The sequence below is a fragment of the Photinus pyralis genome, unplaced genomic scaffold (genome assembly GCF_008802855.1).
Source record: "Photinus pyralis isolate 1611_PpyrPB1 unplaced genomic scaffold, Ppyr1.3 Ppyr1.4_LG2, whole genome shotgun sequence".
NCBI classification, from domain to species: domain Eukaryota; kingdom Metazoa; phylum Arthropoda; class Insecta; order Coleoptera; family Lampyridae; genus Photinus; species Photinus pyralis.
In genome coordinates this window covers 28834149-28853679 of record NW_022170403.1, presented here as the reverse complement: position 1 = coordinate 28853679, position 19531 = coordinate 28834149, and the positions used below count along the sequence as shown (strand labels likewise).

Here is a 19531-nt window from a genome sequence, read left to right as displayed (position 1 = left end):
CATCCTTTATCTCTTTTTAGGTGTTGAGACTCGGAGACCTATTAACATAAACAAACAGCATCAGACAAACGGACGAAATTCAGGCAAGTATAAGCTGTTTTTTTCAGAAAAAAATACGCTATAAAAGTAGCACGATAACATCCTGGTTGTGAAACCCTTCCCTCGAGCTTTCTGCGATGTTAATGTGAAGAAAACTTCTCAAATGCTCTAAAAATCGTAACCCTCGAGGTTTATCTAATTCTGATGAAAGATTAGAAACTGCGGTAAACATACACCAAAGTAGTCTAGCCTGCAACAGAGTAATTTATAGTTAACAACAGAAAATTATTTGTGATAAGAATGCCCTTAGTACGAAATAGTTCAATAGTCCAAGGGATGCTCAATGCCCATCCTGAAAGTGAAATAAATAGGTAGTGTAGGCATTGAATGTGCTAACTTTTTCTTCTTCAGAATCAAATGGAGCCGAAGAACTTCTAACCTGGAAAAGAGACATCGAGTGACCTCGCGATTTCCTGTAACTATAATAGCTGCTACTACTACGCATCTACCTACGTGTTTGTCATGTCGCATTAACTATTTTCGCATACCGATTGCAAACATTGCACGGCAATTGTGAACTGTTATACAATCACGCCTGCGAATGAAAATTTTACTATTTAAGGAAATACACTATACCAAACTGTGAGAAAATAGAAACGAATTAACGTACTAAATGCAAATGATATTTAAATAAGACTACGATCGGCCTTTATTTCGTCCTTGTTAATTATTTATTTACAAAATGCAATCGATTATGAGTTATGACACACCGTACTGACAAAATTCACCTGTTACATATTCAACACCTTCAAGGTTCTAACGAGCTGCAAAATTATTAGACGTATCGCCATTTTGTAATTGGCTCTCGCAAGAGAATTAATATTTAATAAAGGCAAAGTGTGGAGAGTAGGTAATAATGAAGAAGTAGTGTATGATGCGCACTGCTAACTGTAACGAACAGGTTTTATTTCCGCGCTACAGTGTGTGAAAATGTACCCGATCAAGAAGACTTCAACGGACGATGAGAACACAAACCTGAAATAATCATGCATTTTAATTACATTACGACGAACACAACAAGTGCTTATGTAAAATTCTGTTTATACACACTTTTTAGGTGATACGCACCTTCCGCCCCAGCCCGCGATTCTGACCGAGAAAGCTCTCTCGATTTATTATCCAATTATTAAACAGTATCGTCGCTCACGAACTGGCATAGAATTTTCCTATTTTGAATTCGTTAGTCGACCTTTATTTCTTGCAATAGGCAGAAGAGAGTATGGTGCAAACTGTACATTGAATTGTTTGGGAGGTATGAGAAGACAAAAGCTAGTTGGAAAATCCATACCACCTTTTGCCTAAATATTTTCGTGTGAACGACAAGAAGGTATATAGTTTGTTTATATGGGAACTAAATTGGGCAAGCACTGATTTAGTGCCATACAAAAATCGACATTTCACAACGTGTTAAAATTATCGAAATCTGTAGCGTTTTTTTACAAGAATAATAATTTACATTTTAAATTTTTATTCGGTTTTATTTCATTTCTTTTTTGCTCAAGAAAATGTAGGCGCCGAGGTAGGCGCTTGTAACAAGATTTAGTCTCTCTAGGTGTTACGACAAAAAGACGGGGAAATATGACGCGCGTGACAAATAGTCCCCTAGCACTTCCCTTCGCTGATGGCTTGGTAGACAACACAGCGTTAGCGGTTTTAAGTTGTTCTACTTCATTGTTTTTTTAATTTTCTAGTTATTCCCTCGGTTATTCCAGAGTTTGTCGTATATTCTCTAAAAACATACAGGGTGTTACATTTGAGTTGTGAAAAAAAATCGAGTGACAGAGGAAACCAAAATAAACATTTTTTTTCCAAAAAATCGAAAGTCGCAAACCGTTTGGAAGCTACCCTTAAAAAGTCTCCACCTCGGCTCGAACGCCACAATTGCATTTTTTTTTAATTTGTTCTTCGAAAACCATAGGAAGTATCAAGAAATAAGATGTACGCCTTAAATTTTTCCCTTCGTAAAGGGGTGCACCATCTTAGGGTGGGAATTTTTAAAATATAGGAAATACTTATAGGCTTAAATAACGGTCGCCTTTGGAAATTCAAGTTAAGTACGATTTCCCATGTAAACAACAATTTCAAAGGTGACTCGACAGCAAGCCATTTTTGATCGCATAGTACTCTTTTGTTAAAAACAAATCTAACAACCTAGCGGCCAAATTATTCTATTCATCCGATAGGTATTCTCACACGATAAGAACGTTGGGCGCGAGTGCATCATCCCGTTGAATCGTTGAAACCGAGGTTGAAACCAACAGTTTCTAACTCATGTTTTTTTGTGCACCGTATATAATTAATAAAATTGATGAATTGATGATTTCTCTTAACCGAAACGTTGTATTGAAAATCACAGTGTCTTGTAGACAGAGACTTGCTATAACTAGACTGCGCTTAACGTATCTAAGGTAGTTGTCGACACAGTATGCAACACACAATGCACCGCGGGGCAAAAATCGCTGACATGATATGCAATATAATGAAATAAGCTGTTATTTTAGATGTTCCGTTCATTAATCATTCTCGTGATTAGCTCGAATTAGTGAACAAATAAATTTCTGTTGAGAATAAACCAATAAACTTAGGTTAACTTGTGCCTATCAACATGTACTCTGTCGATAAATTTTTAAATAATATGCTGATTTTCAACGGATAAAAGTTTAAAGGGCCAATGGATCAGAGCCATTCGAAGAGAAAAATTTACTACCACCATAGTGCATTTGCGGAGAATGAAGCCGATTTTAGAAAGATACCTACGAAGGTGTTAAAAAATAATGCAATACCGAGCCTTTTCGACTTTCCCATTCACTTAAAATAACGTAGAACTATTATTCGACATCCTTTACCAACAAGACAACGGCAATACCTATTTGCCTATTAGGTATAGACGTAACTAAGTACTTACTGGTACTAAGTATATTTCAGGTTTTGTTACAAGAAAAATAGCTAAGTCTGTTAAATGTTCCATATGTGCAGATGCGATATTCGCATCAGAGAGTCATTCAAAGCTTTTAACTAGAAAAAATCGTGGAGGATTGTTGCACGTATCAAGCGATGCATTAAAAATTTGCCAAATTGCTGAAAATGTGTTCAGGTTTTTCATTCAATCCCCACCACACCGCGTTGTAAACAAAATGGTTATCCGCAGTCTAAGAAAAATAAATAACAGTTACAGCCCATTTGGGTTTTTGGATAGGCATACATTGAATCAAAATCCGCTAAATAATCATCTTACTACTTACATCTTTAGTTTTAAGAGTATATTTTCCCATACGTGTTCACCACCAAAATACACATATAAATCAAATTAGGACTAGAGCAAGGCAGTTATATACCAATTTAGTTCAAATAAAATACCAATAAATTCGATTAAAACAGTTAACAGCTATATGTTATCTTTTTTTGCTACTAAAATTTAGAATAATAAACATAGCTAAAGCAAACTGCAGAACGTACGTCTGCCCCGCGATGAACAGTTGGTTGCGAGGTTGGTTGCCTATCCTATCTTGACAACAGGCGTTTATAGTAAAATCTACGTTACGCGCGGTCTAGTTATAACAAGTCTCTGCTTGTAGAGCTCAAAAAGTGGCAATGAGAAAGTGTGTTTTTATTTTTCTGTATCTGCCCAAATTACACCGGAAAAAAATAAAAACGAAATCGGCAAATTTCGATTTTTCTGACATATTTTCGGAAGTAATCGGATTTTTTTTATTTTCTTTAAAGGATGATAATAAGCAAGCGTAAGTAACTATTTAATTGTGCAACTTTTCCCTAATTTAACCATCGTCGTATATTCTATGGTTTCGGAGATCCACGATAAGACATCCTTATTTTGGGTATAAGTCGAGGTATAAGTAGGTTACGATTACGGACTTACGGTACGTAGGAATGCCCAAATCTTATTTCTTACGATAAATCGTGCTAACGCGTTTGTCTTCGACAGTACTCGGATAATTCAAACAGTTGAGTTTAGCCTGACGTTCGTTTTGTTTATTTAATTATTGACATTTTGTCGGTTATTTATTTTGCAAATTGCGCGCGTTTTGAATTATCATGATTGAATAGTTACTAATTAATGTGATTAAACACTATTCCTTTTTATACGACAAATCAAAAGCGGATTATAAAGATCCCTCCAAAAAAGGCAACAATTGGCGTACAATTGCGAATTCATTGAGTGAGAATCTCAGGTCCTCAACTTTCATTTTTACAAAATAAGTTTTATAGAACCCATGAATTTGCCTGTTGCGATTTATACGTTTTGTTTTGAACCTCCAGAGCAGTTTGGGCTTACGCTTCCCTCTTTTTTTAGGGCATAACATACAAGAATTATTGAAGCGAAAAGAAGTAGTTCGTCCATTTCAAACAAAATTAAAAGAAACACACGCCAATGCGCAAGCTCATCACTTGCCACTACGGTAACTATAATCCGAGCTATAATCATATTATTTTCGTTAACGTAAGATTTTACGGTTCCGTTCTTACGGCTACGGAACTATAAATTCGGCTTAAGTGCTGCACGAACGTCTTTTAAAGTGGCAAATCTCGGGGCAAATACATTGACTACAATGAAGCAGTTCACATGAGCGATGACGTTGCCCAACGTTAATCTAACGCTTGACGGTGCCTTCTCTAACAAAATTGACTTATACAGGGTGTTCGAAAAGTATGGAATATCGTATATATCTTTGTAATTATCCAGTTTACCAAAAATGGTTCAAATAAGATTTTGTATTTGATTTTTAATCACATGGTATTTAATTTTTTTAAAACAAAAGCGCAACAAATAAAAAAATTCTTAAATTTTTGAATTATTCTGGGGTATGAAGAAACGAAGAGGAGGTACCTTCACTTGTTTCAATATCTAACTAAGCATAAAACGGTTATGGGGTGACTAGATTAATGAGCATTCTTGAACGTTGTTGAAATACATCAACGCACAATTTTTCGCGGTTTTCTCAAAATTGGAAAGGTATTATTTTGGGAAAGGGAATAGGTAAATCAATCAAATAAGTTGGTAAAAGATATTCTTGTCATTGAAAACATTGTTTTCCGTTGCGCTTTTTTTTTAAATTAAAAATTCCATGTGCCGTGAAATGAAATAGAAAATAATACTTTTCGGACACCCTGTATAACAATTTTAACGCGGCTTTTGATAACTTTTGGTGAAACTACACGTGAATCCAGTAAATTGTTCTCGGAATTTTTAGACCTTAAAAATCTCGGGAATTGCTTCACCTCGTGTTTGGTCTTGGGTGGCGAGTTGGGTGGTCTTGTGTAGAATTGTAGAACACGAAGGATTTGACGTCTGTTATACGCAATTCATATTTTTGAGTTGAATTCATTGTCTTTTAAGCAATGGTATTTCTGTTTTTCGTTATTACTGATGCCTAAAAGCACACCTTCCACCTGCACTCATTCCGCCGAACGTTGAATTCTTAGAACTTGGAACACAATACACAATGTTGGAACACACTTCCACGTTCACACATGGTTCGTACAAACTTGACGGATAAATATAGGGGCGGAATTTGAAAATGATTACTTCTGGATCGGGTTTGGGCAAAGACTGTCGAAAAGAAGAAGGAAATCTGAAGATGAGAAAAAAGAAAGAAAGCACTGGATGAAACTGTGGTACCTCTACCTGGTACCTACTTGAAAAGGCACGAATTCGTTCATTTATGGCTACTGAAGGAACTAAATAACATAAGTTCTTCGTTATTATGTCAGTTATTTTTTAATGAATTCAAATCCATTCGAATACTTACTGTGTTTTGATCGAAGAGTCGATTAAAAACGATTCCGAGTTCGGACATTGCGACATATTGCAAAATTGTGGCGGTCGGTACGATTGTGAACACGGAAACAACAGTTTGTGTTTTCGATTCCCCACTATACTACAATCCGTCAATCTATTATCTTGTCTGCCCCATCGTCTCGATGTATCAACATAAAACTTTGTTTGCACCTCGATTTGCACCCATAATAATTACATTATCGTTCTAAATCAAGTTCCACATTTTCAAGCCGCCCATTTTTTGCGGGAGCCCGACTTATAACCAAACATACAACATTAATATTGTACTTATCGTCAACATAAATATACCAAGAAAATGTATCTCTGGCACAGGAGTGTAATCTATTGCGCCACATTGGGGTCATGTAGGAAGCGTAATTATTTGTTTGGTTGTTATGTTATTAACTCTCGCTGATATCATTTACGAACACCCTGTACTTTTAAAGTCGGTAATACACAATATTCATTTGTTTTCGCGGTTGTTTTTTAAACTATGGTAATAATGACTATAATAATGAGACATCTTCCAAGTACGAAATCAAGTGCAGCGAGATCACGAGCGAGATATTCTTGAGCTTTATAGGTAAACGAGTGTTCTCTACTGCGGGGCGCCGATTTGTTACAATTTTCCCTTTTAAACAAATAGTTGTTAATAACAAATTATGGATGTTTTTGCAGAGGTTTTTTCATTTAAGATCGGTACATTTGTTTCCATAGCAAAATGAAAGACCATCCCTTAAATCTTTTTCACAGGAACAACTGCGTTTTCAATTTCGTATTCGGCACTCATAGGACAATAGCAGAATAACAGTCGTGAACAAATACGAACAAGTATCTCGTCACTTATAAATATTTATATCAATGCAGTGAATAACAATAAACTTAGAAACACTCTCATTAACTTCCTAACTTAAATAAACATTGCCCAAGATAATAATCAAGCGAAATATATTTCCGTGGGAACAAAATTAACGAATAGGTAAAGTTTCGCTACGTTGTCATTTCTTTCATAAAAGAATACAAAAAGTATCTCAGGAAAATAAGGCTTTAGGAAATTTTCCGTTAGCTGAATGAGAGATGCGGTTTATAATGCACTAAGTAATTTCGTTTACGCGTGAAGATTTGAAATTCACGTAGGGCGCAAAAAGTATTTATAAATAAGAAATTGTAGATAAATCAAAGCTAAATAAGTAAAAGAAACACACCTGTTGCTTCTTGAATCACGCTAAGAAACAAGAGTATGGAAGATGCTATAATCCAAAAATAATCCTTTCTCGTATTAGTAATCCGCATTTTAGTAAAACAACCCTCATGGGGGTACACAAATGACACTTTTCACACAAAATAAAATTCACACACTAAGTACAGCACATCTTTCTGTTAATTTGTTTAATTTTAAGCTAAAAATAACACATTGAGTATCACAAATGTCGCGCACGCATACACTACCAACCGTGGTACGCTGCGATCTGTTACCACTGCTTTGTTTAGTGGAAGACAAGATGGCTGATGTATGACACAAGAATTCCTACGCGCCATCCAAACTTTTAAACTGCGAATAATAAATGTAAGGTCCGATTTACCGTTCGCAATATTTCTCAAAATGTCAGGCCATTGAAGCGGTTAAGTTATTTAATTGAAAAAATGATTGTAGATTATCGTAATTAATACAAATCAAGCGTGAGAAGAATGTGGGACTACTTCTTGTAAATTTAACTTTCCATTAGCAATAGTGGTCGTGTACGACCAATAGGAAGTGAGGCGCTCCTGTTTTAAAACTGTCAATGCTTTTTCTACATTTTACAATGAATCTAGGTGAAATTACAATTTGTAATTATTTTCAACTACCCATGTTCTTATGTTTAATTGATCACCGTAATTGGTTACAGGTGTACGGTGAAACTTAAATCAATGCATAGATTTGGTAATTTCAACGGCATAAGCTACAAACCCGTTTTTGCTTATCGTATAGGTACATAATGCAAATGCCGACTAATTTTAATGAAAAGTAAAATAAAGTTCAGGAATAGGTATTTTAAGAGGGAAAGTACCTACTAAAGTTATTCAGATGAAATAAAATAAAAATAAAGACTGCAGTATGTTCCCACTATTCCACACAGTCGGGAGCGGTGTGCTGTTTTCGTTTTTGGTGTGAATTTAAACTACGCCTAGGTTAGGTATAATTTTACACACTCACCGGATTACCTATACGTCCACCGACTTGAGATCTATATTAGATCATGCGTGCTTTTCTCGACAAAAATAAATATCTACTTAAAGGAATTGGGCAAAATAACCCGCACTTTCATCAGCGCAAAGATAATAATTATCTTTCTTTGATCAGCGGCATCCGCATAGGTACCTACGTATCATCACGCTTTAAAATCTACATATTTACTAAGAAATTAGATGGCCTGATTTTCTTAATTTCAAAAACTAATTTTGAATTAATTCTTTTCATCACGCTTAAAGATTCCCGATACTAGATTTCGTCAAGAATCAGTATGAAGGTTTTGGCATTGTTTAAATACTCAATGGTTTTGGTGCTTTCTTTTGTATCCTCTTGGGGGTAGAAATGTTTAACTTTTTAACAATATCTAAATACCTATAACTCTCGCCAGGAAAGATTGCCGGCCACAGCACACCTCGTGTCGATTTACAATCTATGTTTTTCTTAAGATGCGAGCGAGTTCCGGAATAGGATCGTGCCAATGTTGAACGAAAACTCTTTTTGTTCAACATTGACACGATACTATCCCGTAAGTCGCTCACATCTTCAAAAAAACATAGATTGTAGACCGGGATCAAGTGTTCTATGACCGACAATCTTTCCTGGCGAGAGGTTTAGTTATTATTATACCTATAGTATAGCATAATTAGAAAAGTATCACTATCACCTATCACTATATTGAGTCTTCTTTTGCATTATTGATTATTGATAAATAAATACAGATTATATTATAGGGGAAGTCAACAGAAGCATTCCATTTTTAAATGAAATGAACTACTCAGTGGCGTCTCTTGCAGGGGGGCTCTGGGGCGTCGCCCGCCCTGCAAGAAACACTAACGTAACGCATATTTCACATTTTATAAATGTTTAGTAATTTAACATAAATCTTGTTTTCAAAAATTATATAATTTCCGAATTATTTACATAGAAATGGGGCAATCAGTTATATGCATGAATGAAGCGCGCGTAAAAGCGCGTCCGAAGGGCTCTCTATCGTCCGCCCGAAATCCTCTTGATGCTAGCCCGCAGACGCTATCGCGCCGTATGTGGTTTCCATGGTAACGATGCGCGCTTACATTTATACTGCGAGCGGACAGTGCAGAGTGCACCGAAGCCCCGGTGGTGCAGTGCTTGCGTTGCCGACTGCTATTCCGGAGATTGTGGGTTCGATTCCCGCTGCCGACTGCTCTGTCTGGGGATTTGTCGGAGGGTTTTCCTCAGACGTACGTAGCTTCGCATAATGCTAGCTTTATCCCTCGGGATATCGGAGGAATGAAACACGTTGACCTTTTCCTTTTCCTTACCGCAGTGCAGAGTGCAGAGCCCAATTGCTCAGTAGTCAGTATACACGGAACAGTTTGTAATATAAATTTTAGCGCATTTTTTAAGAATTAAAAAAAATGTGCTATTGTTTGTGTTTTATCCGTCCGTCCGGACCCACTTCTACCGTTTTGAACTACTTCTAGGGTAATGGTCCTAGAGTCCTGGAATTTTTTGCAGTAGGTAGCCTATACCTTGAAGGTGTGTCAGACGGCCATCAAAAATTTCGCTGTCTAAAAGCCCCCCCTACCTCACGAATTATTTCCTGAGATGCTGAGTTTCAATTGGTCTCAGATTTTGCATAGGTATGCCTTTAGTGGTGCCAAGTGCCAAGTTAAACTTTTAAGAAAATTGGAGGGGGGGGCATGTTTCTGCTTCCTTCATGGTGTTCGAATGAAAAGGTCCAATCGAAATAAATTGGGTTCTAAAAAATGGGGCCTGTGGAGGGGGGGGGGGTAAAAATTATTTATCTCTCATTGTGTTCTAATTAACGGGTGGAGAGGGAGGGGGGGGGGGGTGGAATTAGTTTTATTCCTTTCATGGTACTGCTAATAGAATCGATCTCTTATCGTGATCGGGTAATATCCTTTATATGTATCTTAAGAACGGATTGTCGGAAGAGGGTACTCACAAAGGGCGATTGAGACGTCTGCAAGAAATATATCCATTGGTGATGTTAAAACAAAAGCTATTTCGGTTAAAATGCGCTTTATCTGCACAAGAGTTGTGCACAATTTATACTTGGTTATATTTTTCTATAAAAACAATAACATTTGAAAATGAACGTTCCTGACCAACTTGTATCTTATAGAAAATTCGATTCTAAACAAACTCATTTCTTCATTTTTTCCCTCAGAGCAATAGTTAACAAGATAGGTCAAATGCGAAACAAAACGACATTTTCCCGTTTTTTCTTTGTTTTTTGTTTATCACAATCTATTCCGGGAGTTTTCGGGGACTATGTTTATCGAATTCGGCGGATTTTTTTGGGTTTGTTGAGTGAAGTGACAACATCCAGTAAAACCATAATTTTACTAGACTATGTCCGTTAGGACGATATTATTTTTAGAACGGAGTTCGTGAATTAGGCCAAAAAATAAGGAACGCCCTTTTGACATCTCCGTTAGTTATTGAGCGACTTGGTTGAAATTCAATATAGACATAGCTTTAGCTTTATAACACGGAATACCAAAATTTGAATATAGCGATATTAGTAGGTATAGCTGGGCAGTAATCCCATTACCTTTAAGGCAGGAAATGCCGGGAATGAAAAGCATCACGACACGATGCGTCAGGGAAATGTGTGCATTCCTAATATTCCTATAATAATTCGGCATCTAGATCGGCGTTGTGTTGAGTAGCCACGTCACCTCACGTTGCATCAGGAAGGTATGTTCCTGCCTTTAGGCATGAACAAGCTTTTGTATGTATTCTATTGCTAGTGTGGTTCATCCCTACACGAATATATTGATGACATTGATGCAGGCATTGACGAATACTAGTGACACGGTAACAAGGCATCATTATTATTATTATCATTGTATTTACAATGTTATTATATAAGTTTAGTTTATAGATAAGTCCTTTAGTAAATATAGGTACTAAAAAAGTTCGTAACCCGTTTTCAAAGGGAATGGTCTGCTTCGGTAGGGAACCTAGAGCATAATAAAAGTTTGATCAATAGCTGAAATAACGAAGATGTAGACTTCGGCAATTGTACATACTAATAAGCATAGAAAATAAGCAATATGAGCGGAAAACATACGAAAAAATCAACAAGCATTTCGGATGTGAACAAACACATTTTAGAAATAAAGAAAAAAATTCAATTATCAGGTAACCAACCACATTTTATTATCGTATTTAGGTAAATACCTACGAATAGCATTATGTTCTAGAGGGTCAAAGGAAGGCGCTATTTGAGGTGCGTGAAGCAGAATATAAAGGAAATTGCAACGAAATTGCGAAACTTAAAAAAGAAATATCGGAAATATTGGTTCTGCTTAATGAACAAAAATCCAATAGAGCCCAGAAGCGAATTAAAAGTGGTCGTCTTAAAAGTACAGTTGGGGCATTGTGCGAGAAACCTTCCTGGATAACCCAAGAAATGTTAGATCTTCACGTTATAGATAAAGGCAAACAACATGATCTAATTCGTTATCAAGTTCGTCAGGTAGGTAGGGTAGGTACTATTGTACAAAACCAATGCTGTAGTTATTATAAAGCATTCCCTAAGTTGCACTGACCGATTATACTATACGCATTTTCAATTACAGAAACAATTATATTTAGCAAAACTTGCCAAAGAATATCAAAAGCTTGCATTGGAAAAAGGGAAAAAACTTTTAATACAAAAGGTAGAAATACCATTCAAAAATGTACGCAAGTGTCTCCATATGCATTATATGGTATTAAAATTTAACCCCCCTAGATTTCAACTGAATTGCAAAACAATATGCACGCAATTAAAATTCAATGGAGGGAAGCAGCACACGTTAACACTCGATATAAAGACATAATGACATCTTTGCAACAAGATGGGGCTAGATTTGAATTTAACATGAAATGTATCGAAAATCAACTCTGTGTCCAAAGAACTGAAATAGATAGACTTCAAAAGGTACCTGTAGAGACTTTTGTTTACTGTAATATACTGTTTTTGCCTTTAGATTGCAGAAGAGGCATCCGAAATGCGTGGCCGAGCACGTACAGCACTGGTTCAACAAGAAAAATCCGCTTTAAACGCAGCGAAATCTAGAGATCAACAAGAATCGGAAGGACGATTATTAGTAGAGAAGGGACAACAAGAATTGGAAAAGTTGGAAAGAAGAATATTTCAGTCCGGAAAGGTTCCAATAAGACCCGAGACGGATAGTAAACTCGAAAATAATGTAGTAGCTGAACAATCGACACCTTCTCCTCAAAATGATGACGTTATTGTAGACATATTTGAAAGTCTTAAACAAGGAACTGGTATGTATTATAATTATAGTATTTACTGTGCTCGCACGAACAGGCATATTCTTTAGGGGCAACAACAACGGAAGAGGTTTTAGAACGTTTTCGAGCTCAACGGGAAACTGACAGCAGACTGAATAACTTAAGAAATAATTCCGAAATTGAAAAACGACATTTAGAAAAAACTCAGGAGGTTTTGAATTTTGAACTTGAACAACATAAATATGCAGAAACGCGTGATGAGGAACAGTAAGCATTTATATGTATGTAGCATCCTAGACTAAATGAACTAAAATATAGTACTGAGTTCAAAATGTAGTAGATATGTAGCTGACTAAAGTAAAAATAATATGCAATTAGCGATTACTACCTTTGCTTAGGCGAGTTTTACATTATTACAGAACTAGTAGAAGCTTAATTGTAGCAGTTCGCTGCGACTGCTACAGCAGATCTTACATTAGGCAACACATGCCACAGTGACCAACTACAAAATGAAATAAACTGTTTTGCCAGAGTTACTCATGGTGCCTGGTGGGTGGGATTTACCTTGTTTTATATAACCAAACTTATTCAATATTTTAAAAATTAAAAAAAAAACTGACTGATGTTACCGTCTACCGCGTCTTTCCCTTTTTTTTTGTAAGAAGAAAAGATACGAAATTCTATGATTGGATTTTTGGAGACCTATTATTTCATTACTTTTTGTTAGGTACTTATTTGTTAACAAAAATTGAAGATTAAATTTATTTTTAAATTCAATGGCTACAAAGGTTCCGTTTATCGTTGTCAAATCGGAATGTCAAATTTTCAATTTCGCAGTATATGTACAAAATCATTTCAAATGCATTAATATAAAGTATACCTTAGATTATTGTATCTTTCTAGAAATTTAGAGCAAGTGGAGCAATTTGAGAAATTAATACAAGAACAAGAAGAGTTGCAGAAAAACTATGAGAACCAAAAAGAAGAGACGAAAACAGTTATACGGCATGTCGGTGCGTGTTTGGACAGCTTATACAGAGGCATACATCCGCTGTCCACTGTCGAACAAAATTCAAAAATGGCGTTGCAAAGAGTCGAGGCCGAACTTTGTGAGATAATTTCAGAATTAAATCAAGCGAAACCTTCCGTGAAGTACCCTGCAATGGTAAAGTATCCAAATACTCACTATGCAAAAATTGTATAAAATACATTGAAATCCATTCAAATTCATAATTAATTTTGCTAGATATAAGACAAGACAAGACTTACTACAGTGCACGAAACTTTGTTATAGATTGAGGTGTTGGAGATGGATGAGGATAAGTGGTTACCACCACCCTATGGAGGCTTGGTAGCAAGAACTCCAGTTCCTCAAGAAGAGTCACCTATCCCACAACCAATTGGTTAGTATGAATTTGATTAAGCTTTTTTAGATCTAACTGGAATCAATTTCCAAGTTGGTTCTACAATCGGTTTGGCATCTTAGCTAGGCTAGCTGTGGTGAGTGAATGCAACGCTCGAGGCAACGCTATTTGATTTAAATGAAACTGTTGAGTGCGAACTAAAAGAGGCGCAACTTTATTAAATTAGATGACACTTGTTAAAAGGCACCGAGATTGCCGCAGTTGTAGTAAGCGTTCATGTTGTTGAGTTGAGCGACGATTAAGCATCATAGCACAGAAATATACTCAGACTTTTTTTTAATTTGGCGGCTTTGCGGTGTCTTACTACGCAAAGTAACTAACTCACCGATGAACCTTCGCGAAATCAATTTGTGCCAGTTTATGTTCATTGCATTAGCATTCCATTTTTCAGTTCTCTGCATCAGAGTTGTGGAAAGCTTCGGTGAGTGAGATGAGGAATATGTATCGCAAATTTATATTATATTTGTGCCTCTTTATTGTTTCTCACTCAACGCTGAAACTTAATTTATCTTTATTTATCACTGAGGGGTTTATGCAATTCACAGTTGGTGTTGCTTAGTTAAACCACAGATAAATTTTGGGTATTTTATCTGTGGTTAAACATATCCTCCATATGCCATTTAATTATTTAAATGTAGACACAATTAAACTTTCAATCGTTGAGCATAATTATAAATATAAAACAAATACATATACAAAAGATAAAATACAAGGATTGAAGTTTCTGTAATTACTTAACGTCCGACGAACCAAATTTCAAAAATTTCACACACTTAAGGGTAGGTATATCTTAAGAGATAAAGATTGGTGATCCCCTCGGTCATCCCTTAAAGTAAACTAAATCTTAAGATAAATGAAATACTTGCATAAACACCTTGAACTTGAAGTCCTTCTGTTTCATCTTATAGGTAAATTAAATAGCGTTGCACAAACCACAAACCCATCATACTTATCATTACACACAACTCAAATATGTGGGTAAAATAGGGTTTTATTTGTGTTTAGGATCTGATGATGATGAAGAAGTGCCGACTCGAGGTTACCTTAAACGTCAAGCTCAATTGGTAGTTGATGCGAGATTGAGGAGAAAAAATATACGTTTTCAAAGAAAATAAAAACCTCTTGAAGCTACATTCTAGTTAGGTGAATTATGTGTAATTGTATATATAACTCTCGCCAGGAAAGATTACCGGTCACAGCACACCTTGTGTCGATTTACAATCTATGTTTTTCTTAAGATGCGAGCGACTTCCGGAATAGGATCGCGCCAATGTTTAATGAAAAGTCTTTTTGTTCAACATTGACACGATACTGTGCGATCAAAAATGAGTTGCTGTCGAGTCGCCTTTGGAATTTTTGTTGACATGGCAAATCGTACTTAACTTGAACTTCCAAAGGCGACTCGACAGCAACTCATTTTTGATCGCCCGTTACTATCCCGGAAGTCGCTCACATCTTTAGAAAAACATAGATTGTAGACCAGGATCAAGTGTTCTATGACCGGCAATCTTTCCTGGCGAGAGGTTTACTACCCACACATTTATAAGATTGCAGTAGAAAACGTGGTTTGCCATTTAATTATTGTAAGAGATATGTATATCTAGTTCCTTAATGGTGAACATCTAAATGAATAAATAACGATTTTAATATTTTATGGGATAAAGGGTCCTATTCTTGAACTTGTGACTTCCGTGTGAGTGAGTGAATATGACGTCATGTCGAACGATTTTCATACTTATATATAATCTACCCATATGGTTTTTTTAGATACGACATGCTTAGTATACACTATACAGCCATTTCGTGCTACGTTTTCGACTTAGACCGTTCTGCGCAGATGCCGAAGACCAAGGCATTTTTATAACGAAGCTTGTTTATGTATTTATTTCTCTAGGTACTCACGAGGAAGTTTATTATCAGTGTGATGGTGCTCAGCTTGATTAGATCTAACTGTTTCCGTGAGAAAAGTACTTAATAGTTAATACAGTCCGATGCTTTGCTGTATTTGTTACTTTCTTACCTCTGGCCCGCTACCGGACGGTGCGTAAGCTATATGAGAATTAAAGGGCCCTCTAACGACAGTTTTGCCAGAAACGATCGAAAGCGTCAATAGCGACACATAAATTAAGTAATACTACTTACATAAATTTAACCCTGAGAAGGGGGTGAAAAGCACCCCAAAAATGTTAAATGGGAAGGGGTAGTAAATGTTAGATAGGTCGAAAGGAATGTTCATTATGTTTCAGAACTGTTTTTATTTTTCAAATCCGATATCAGTAGTTCCAGAGAAAACTCGACTTAAATGGATTTGCAGAGCCGTTTTAAATGTTTATTAAGTAGGCGTTGAAGCTGAAATAATTGAGCTTGTGAGTTGTGTCAGAAAAGAACATCTGACATAAGTGCAATATACACAAGCAATGAAGCGAATTTGTGATTAACTTGTTTAATTTTGTGGTAAATTCAAAAACAACGAAGGTTTACATTATAGCTCAAAGGGTGGAAATTGTTTCGATTTTTTTAAATGGCGATTCTGCCTTCACAAATTCGCTTCCTGCAATCCCGCACCAAAATTTCAATCCCGGTATTTGCGGGATCATCAGATAGTAATCCCGCTGAATCCCGGTATTTGCGGAATCCCGCAAAATTTTAAAAACATTCGGAAATAAGCAATTTTGTGCAGTTAACGGAATATTCTCAAGAAAACACATTGCTTTTCGCGGAAAGAATGCATCACCTCCGCCGTCTTCTTGTCGCCGATGAGTGATCTTTTATGGCCCCTCATGTCTATTTGAATTTCTAGAATATTCGCTGCAATATTTCCATACGGCTACTTCACTACTAAAGTCTTTTATAAACAATCGACGAGTCCGACATTGTCTACAAGAATAACGGTTCGTGCGTTTGAAAACAGTAACAAAATAAGTCCGATTTGCGCACTCACTTGCTGTTTAACAAAGTTAATAACAGATACGGGTTTGCGCGTAATTATTGCATGAACTGCAACAACAAAAACGTGTGAAGTAAACAAATTCGCAGAGGTGCTAATGATGGGGGTAAGCGAAAATCCCGCCGGATCCCGCTCCATTAACGTACGGGATTAATCCCGCAAAAAGACTGCGATCTCGGTATTGCATTCCCTAGTACGCACTAAGGTGAATCAAAAATTCAAATGCGAGACGTTCGCAAAATGGTACAAACATGCGTATACAAGTGGCACCACGCTCAGAAAGTCCCTGACAGGGCGTGTCCGAGGGCGCTAGAAATTTAGTCTTGAAAAAGACGAGTTTGTATAAAACTGGAGACGGAAAACGTGAAGTAAAGTAAATACAAGAAGCAAAGTGTAAGCTAAAATAACGTAAAGCGTCAACTGTCAAAGAATAATTAATAATATGGCGCGGAATGTATCGCGTAATTTTGCAGAATTTCTATTGGCCAGCCTGAATTATTTCAAAATTAGTTCGCATATTTTCCGGGGCTTTTCTGAGCATGGTGGCACTGTGCTATATGCGATGAAACATGAGTTGCTGTCGAGTGTCGAGTCACCTTTGGAATTTTTGTTTACATAGGAAATCGTACTTAAACGTGAACTTCCAATGCGACTCGACACCAATGAATAAAAATTTATTCATTGCTCGACAGCAACTTATTTTTGATCCTTGCTACAGTGCGTTCCAGCCCCCCCCCCCCCGAGTGTTCATTTTTCATCAAATTTCTGTCGATCTCATTTCCATTATGCGAGATTTCTTTTATTTTTTTCCTTGTTGGGACAAAGTTCGGGTTTGGGCCCCTCCCTACCAAATCCTGACCGCACTGCTGCTACCACGTGCACGTGAGATAAAAGGCCTAAACTCCGTACAATCTGCGCATGCGAAAGAAACGTCAAAGTTGCAATGTTATTAATTAAAATGTAGGTTAGGTTATTGTTTTCATCACAAGCTGGTATCTGTTATAATGAATAAACATATTCGTAAATCGTAATGTACATTTAAACTCACAGACTTTTGACGTTGTTATACCAAGAGCCATGTTTCGCTGCGGCAGTATAAAATTCGAAAAGGACAGTATAAGCCCCATGTTCACAAATCGTAACCCAAGACATTTCAAATACCTACGAATCGCTAATAAACCGGACGGCTACTACGGTGATAAAACTGGAACGCTCCTACTGGCATAAATATACAAATTTGCATTCCTACCGCCTCCAATAAGACAGCCCGATTGTAGATGACAACCGACACAAACAGGCCGTCACGTAACTTCATTGTTCGTGCATTACATCAACGGACCCGACACTCACCGCTAGCACGAAGGAATGGGCCATCAAAACCAGGCTGTATAAGACCATGCATCAAGTCGTTGGCGTACGTGAACGTCACACGGTCACGTCCCTGCATTCAATTTAATGTGTGCTACTTTTAGGTTTCAGTTCTTCGTACAAAGATACCTTGCAAGCGGTCCGACAGAGTTTATGTGCGATTGCAAACCCGAACACAACGGCAGTAAGGTCACAAAGTTTCTAACGTGCTCCAAGATTTCAATTTGAAATTGTCTGAACCGGAATAGTCAAGAGAGCCGTGGACGAGAGAAAGATTACCAAACCCGTGGGATATAATCTGACTTGACAGATAATGTGAATCGATCTTAAATTGTGGACCTATTAGGTAAATAGCTGCATAATTTACAAGTTTTATTTGTACTTGTGCTTCCATAGTTTCTGTAAAGAGAAGGCTGAGTATTGGGTCGCTGCAATGAAGTGATAGAAAGCCCTACGTTCAGTCTGTCGAGATGCTTCCCTGTTTCTAACTCAAAGGTTCTTCCAAAGAAGGTGCTTATTACTAATTTCTAGATTGCATGAAAAACCGTTTATTTGATTTTTTAAGAAGAAGTTAATGGGTTTCAAGAACAATAAATTTGATAAATATGTAAACTTTTTATTGCTTACCAATATTTTAAACATTAAATAATAATAAATTACACAATAATAAAAAGGGCACCTTAGTTATAGTGAATTGGCAATTTCAAATTGAAATCTTGGAGCACATTAGAAACTTTGCGACCTTACTGACGTTGTGTTCGGGTTTGCAATCGCACATAAACTCTGTCGGACCGTTTGCAAGGCATCTTTGTACTAAGAACTGAAACCTACAAGTAGCAAACATTAAATTGAATGCAGGGACGTTCACGTACGCCAACGACTTGGTGCATGGTCTTATACAGCCGGGTTTTGACGGGCCATTCCTTCGTGCTAGCGGTGAGTGTCGGGTCCATTGATGTAATGCACAAACAATAAAGTTAAGTGACGGCCTGTTTGTGTCGGTTGTCATCTACAATCGGGCTGTCTTATTGGAGGCGGTAGGAAAGCAAATTTGTATATTTATGCCAGTAGGAGCGTTCCAGTTTTATCACCGTAGTAGCCGTCCGGTTTATTAGCGATTCGTAGGTATTTGAAATGTCTTGGGTTACGATTTGTGAACATGGGGCTTATACTGTCCTTTTCGAATTTTATACTGCCGCAGCGAAACATGGCTCTTGGTATAACAACGTCAAAAGTCTGTGAGTTTAAATGTACATTACGATTTACGAATATATTTGTTCATTATAACAGCCTGTGATGAAAACAATAACCCAACCTACATTTTAATGAATAACATTGCAACTTTGACGTTTCTTTCGCATGCGCAGATTGTACGGAGTTTAGGCCTTTTATCTCAATCTCAACGT

The 19531-nt window shown here is 36.8% G+C and overlaps 1 protein-coding gene and 2 long non-coding RNA genes across 4 annotated transcripts; 2 read left to right on the top strand and 1 right to left on the bottom strand.

The window, feature by feature from the left end:
• The first annotated feature begins 11080 nt into the window (after positions 1 to 11080).
• LOC116165021 (early endosome antigen 1-like) lies at positions 11081 to 14982 on the top strand. The gene is made up of 9 exons (XM_031479284.1): positions 11081 to 11282; positions 11345 to 11619; positions 11723 to 11824; positions 11878 to 12066; positions 12116 to 12419; positions 12476 to 12653; positions 13290 to 13551; positions 13681 to 13789; positions 14816 to 14982. Exons 1-9 carry the CDS (start codon positions 11195 to 11197, stop codon positions 14923 to 14925), a joined length of 1617 nt encoding a protein of 538 aa, XP_031335144.1. The 5' UTR covers positions 11081 to 11194; the 3' UTR covers positions 14926 to 14982.
• A 2687-nt stretch (positions 14983 to 17669) lies between these two features.
• On the top strand, positions 17670 to 18737 carry LOC116165141. 2 transcript variants are annotated; one of them, XR_004144085.1, is made up of 4 exons: positions 17672 to 17749; positions 17808 to 18171; positions 18230 to 18471; positions 18522 to 18737. It is a non-coding gene; the product is annotated as an uncharacterized LOC116165141 (long non-coding RNA). The 2 variants fall into 2 exon arrangements; XR_004144084.1 differs by having other exon boundaries at positions 17670 to 18171.
• LOC116165142 lies at positions 18726 to 19460 on the bottom strand. The gene is made up of 2 exons (XR_004144086.1): positions 18998 to 19460; positions 18726 to 18952 (listed from the first exon to the last, which is right to left on the bottom strand). It is a non-coding gene; the product is annotated as an uncharacterized LOC116165142 (long non-coding RNA).
• Between the last annotated feature and the right edge of the window lie 71 nt (positions 19461 to 19531).

Coding starts and splice junctions, on each gene's coding strand:
- LOC116165021 (XM_031479284.1), top strand. CDS start 11,195: ATGAGCGGAAAACATACGAAAAAATCAACAAGCATTTCGGATGTGAAC. Junction 11,283..11,344: donor GAAAAAAATTCAATTATCAG/GTAACCAACCAC, acceptor ATTATGTTCTAG/AGGGTCAAAGGAAGGCGCTA. Junction 12,067..12,115: donor AAATAGATAGACTTCAAAAG/GTACCTGTAGAG, acceptor TTTTGCCTTTAG/ATTGCAGAAGAGGCATCCGA.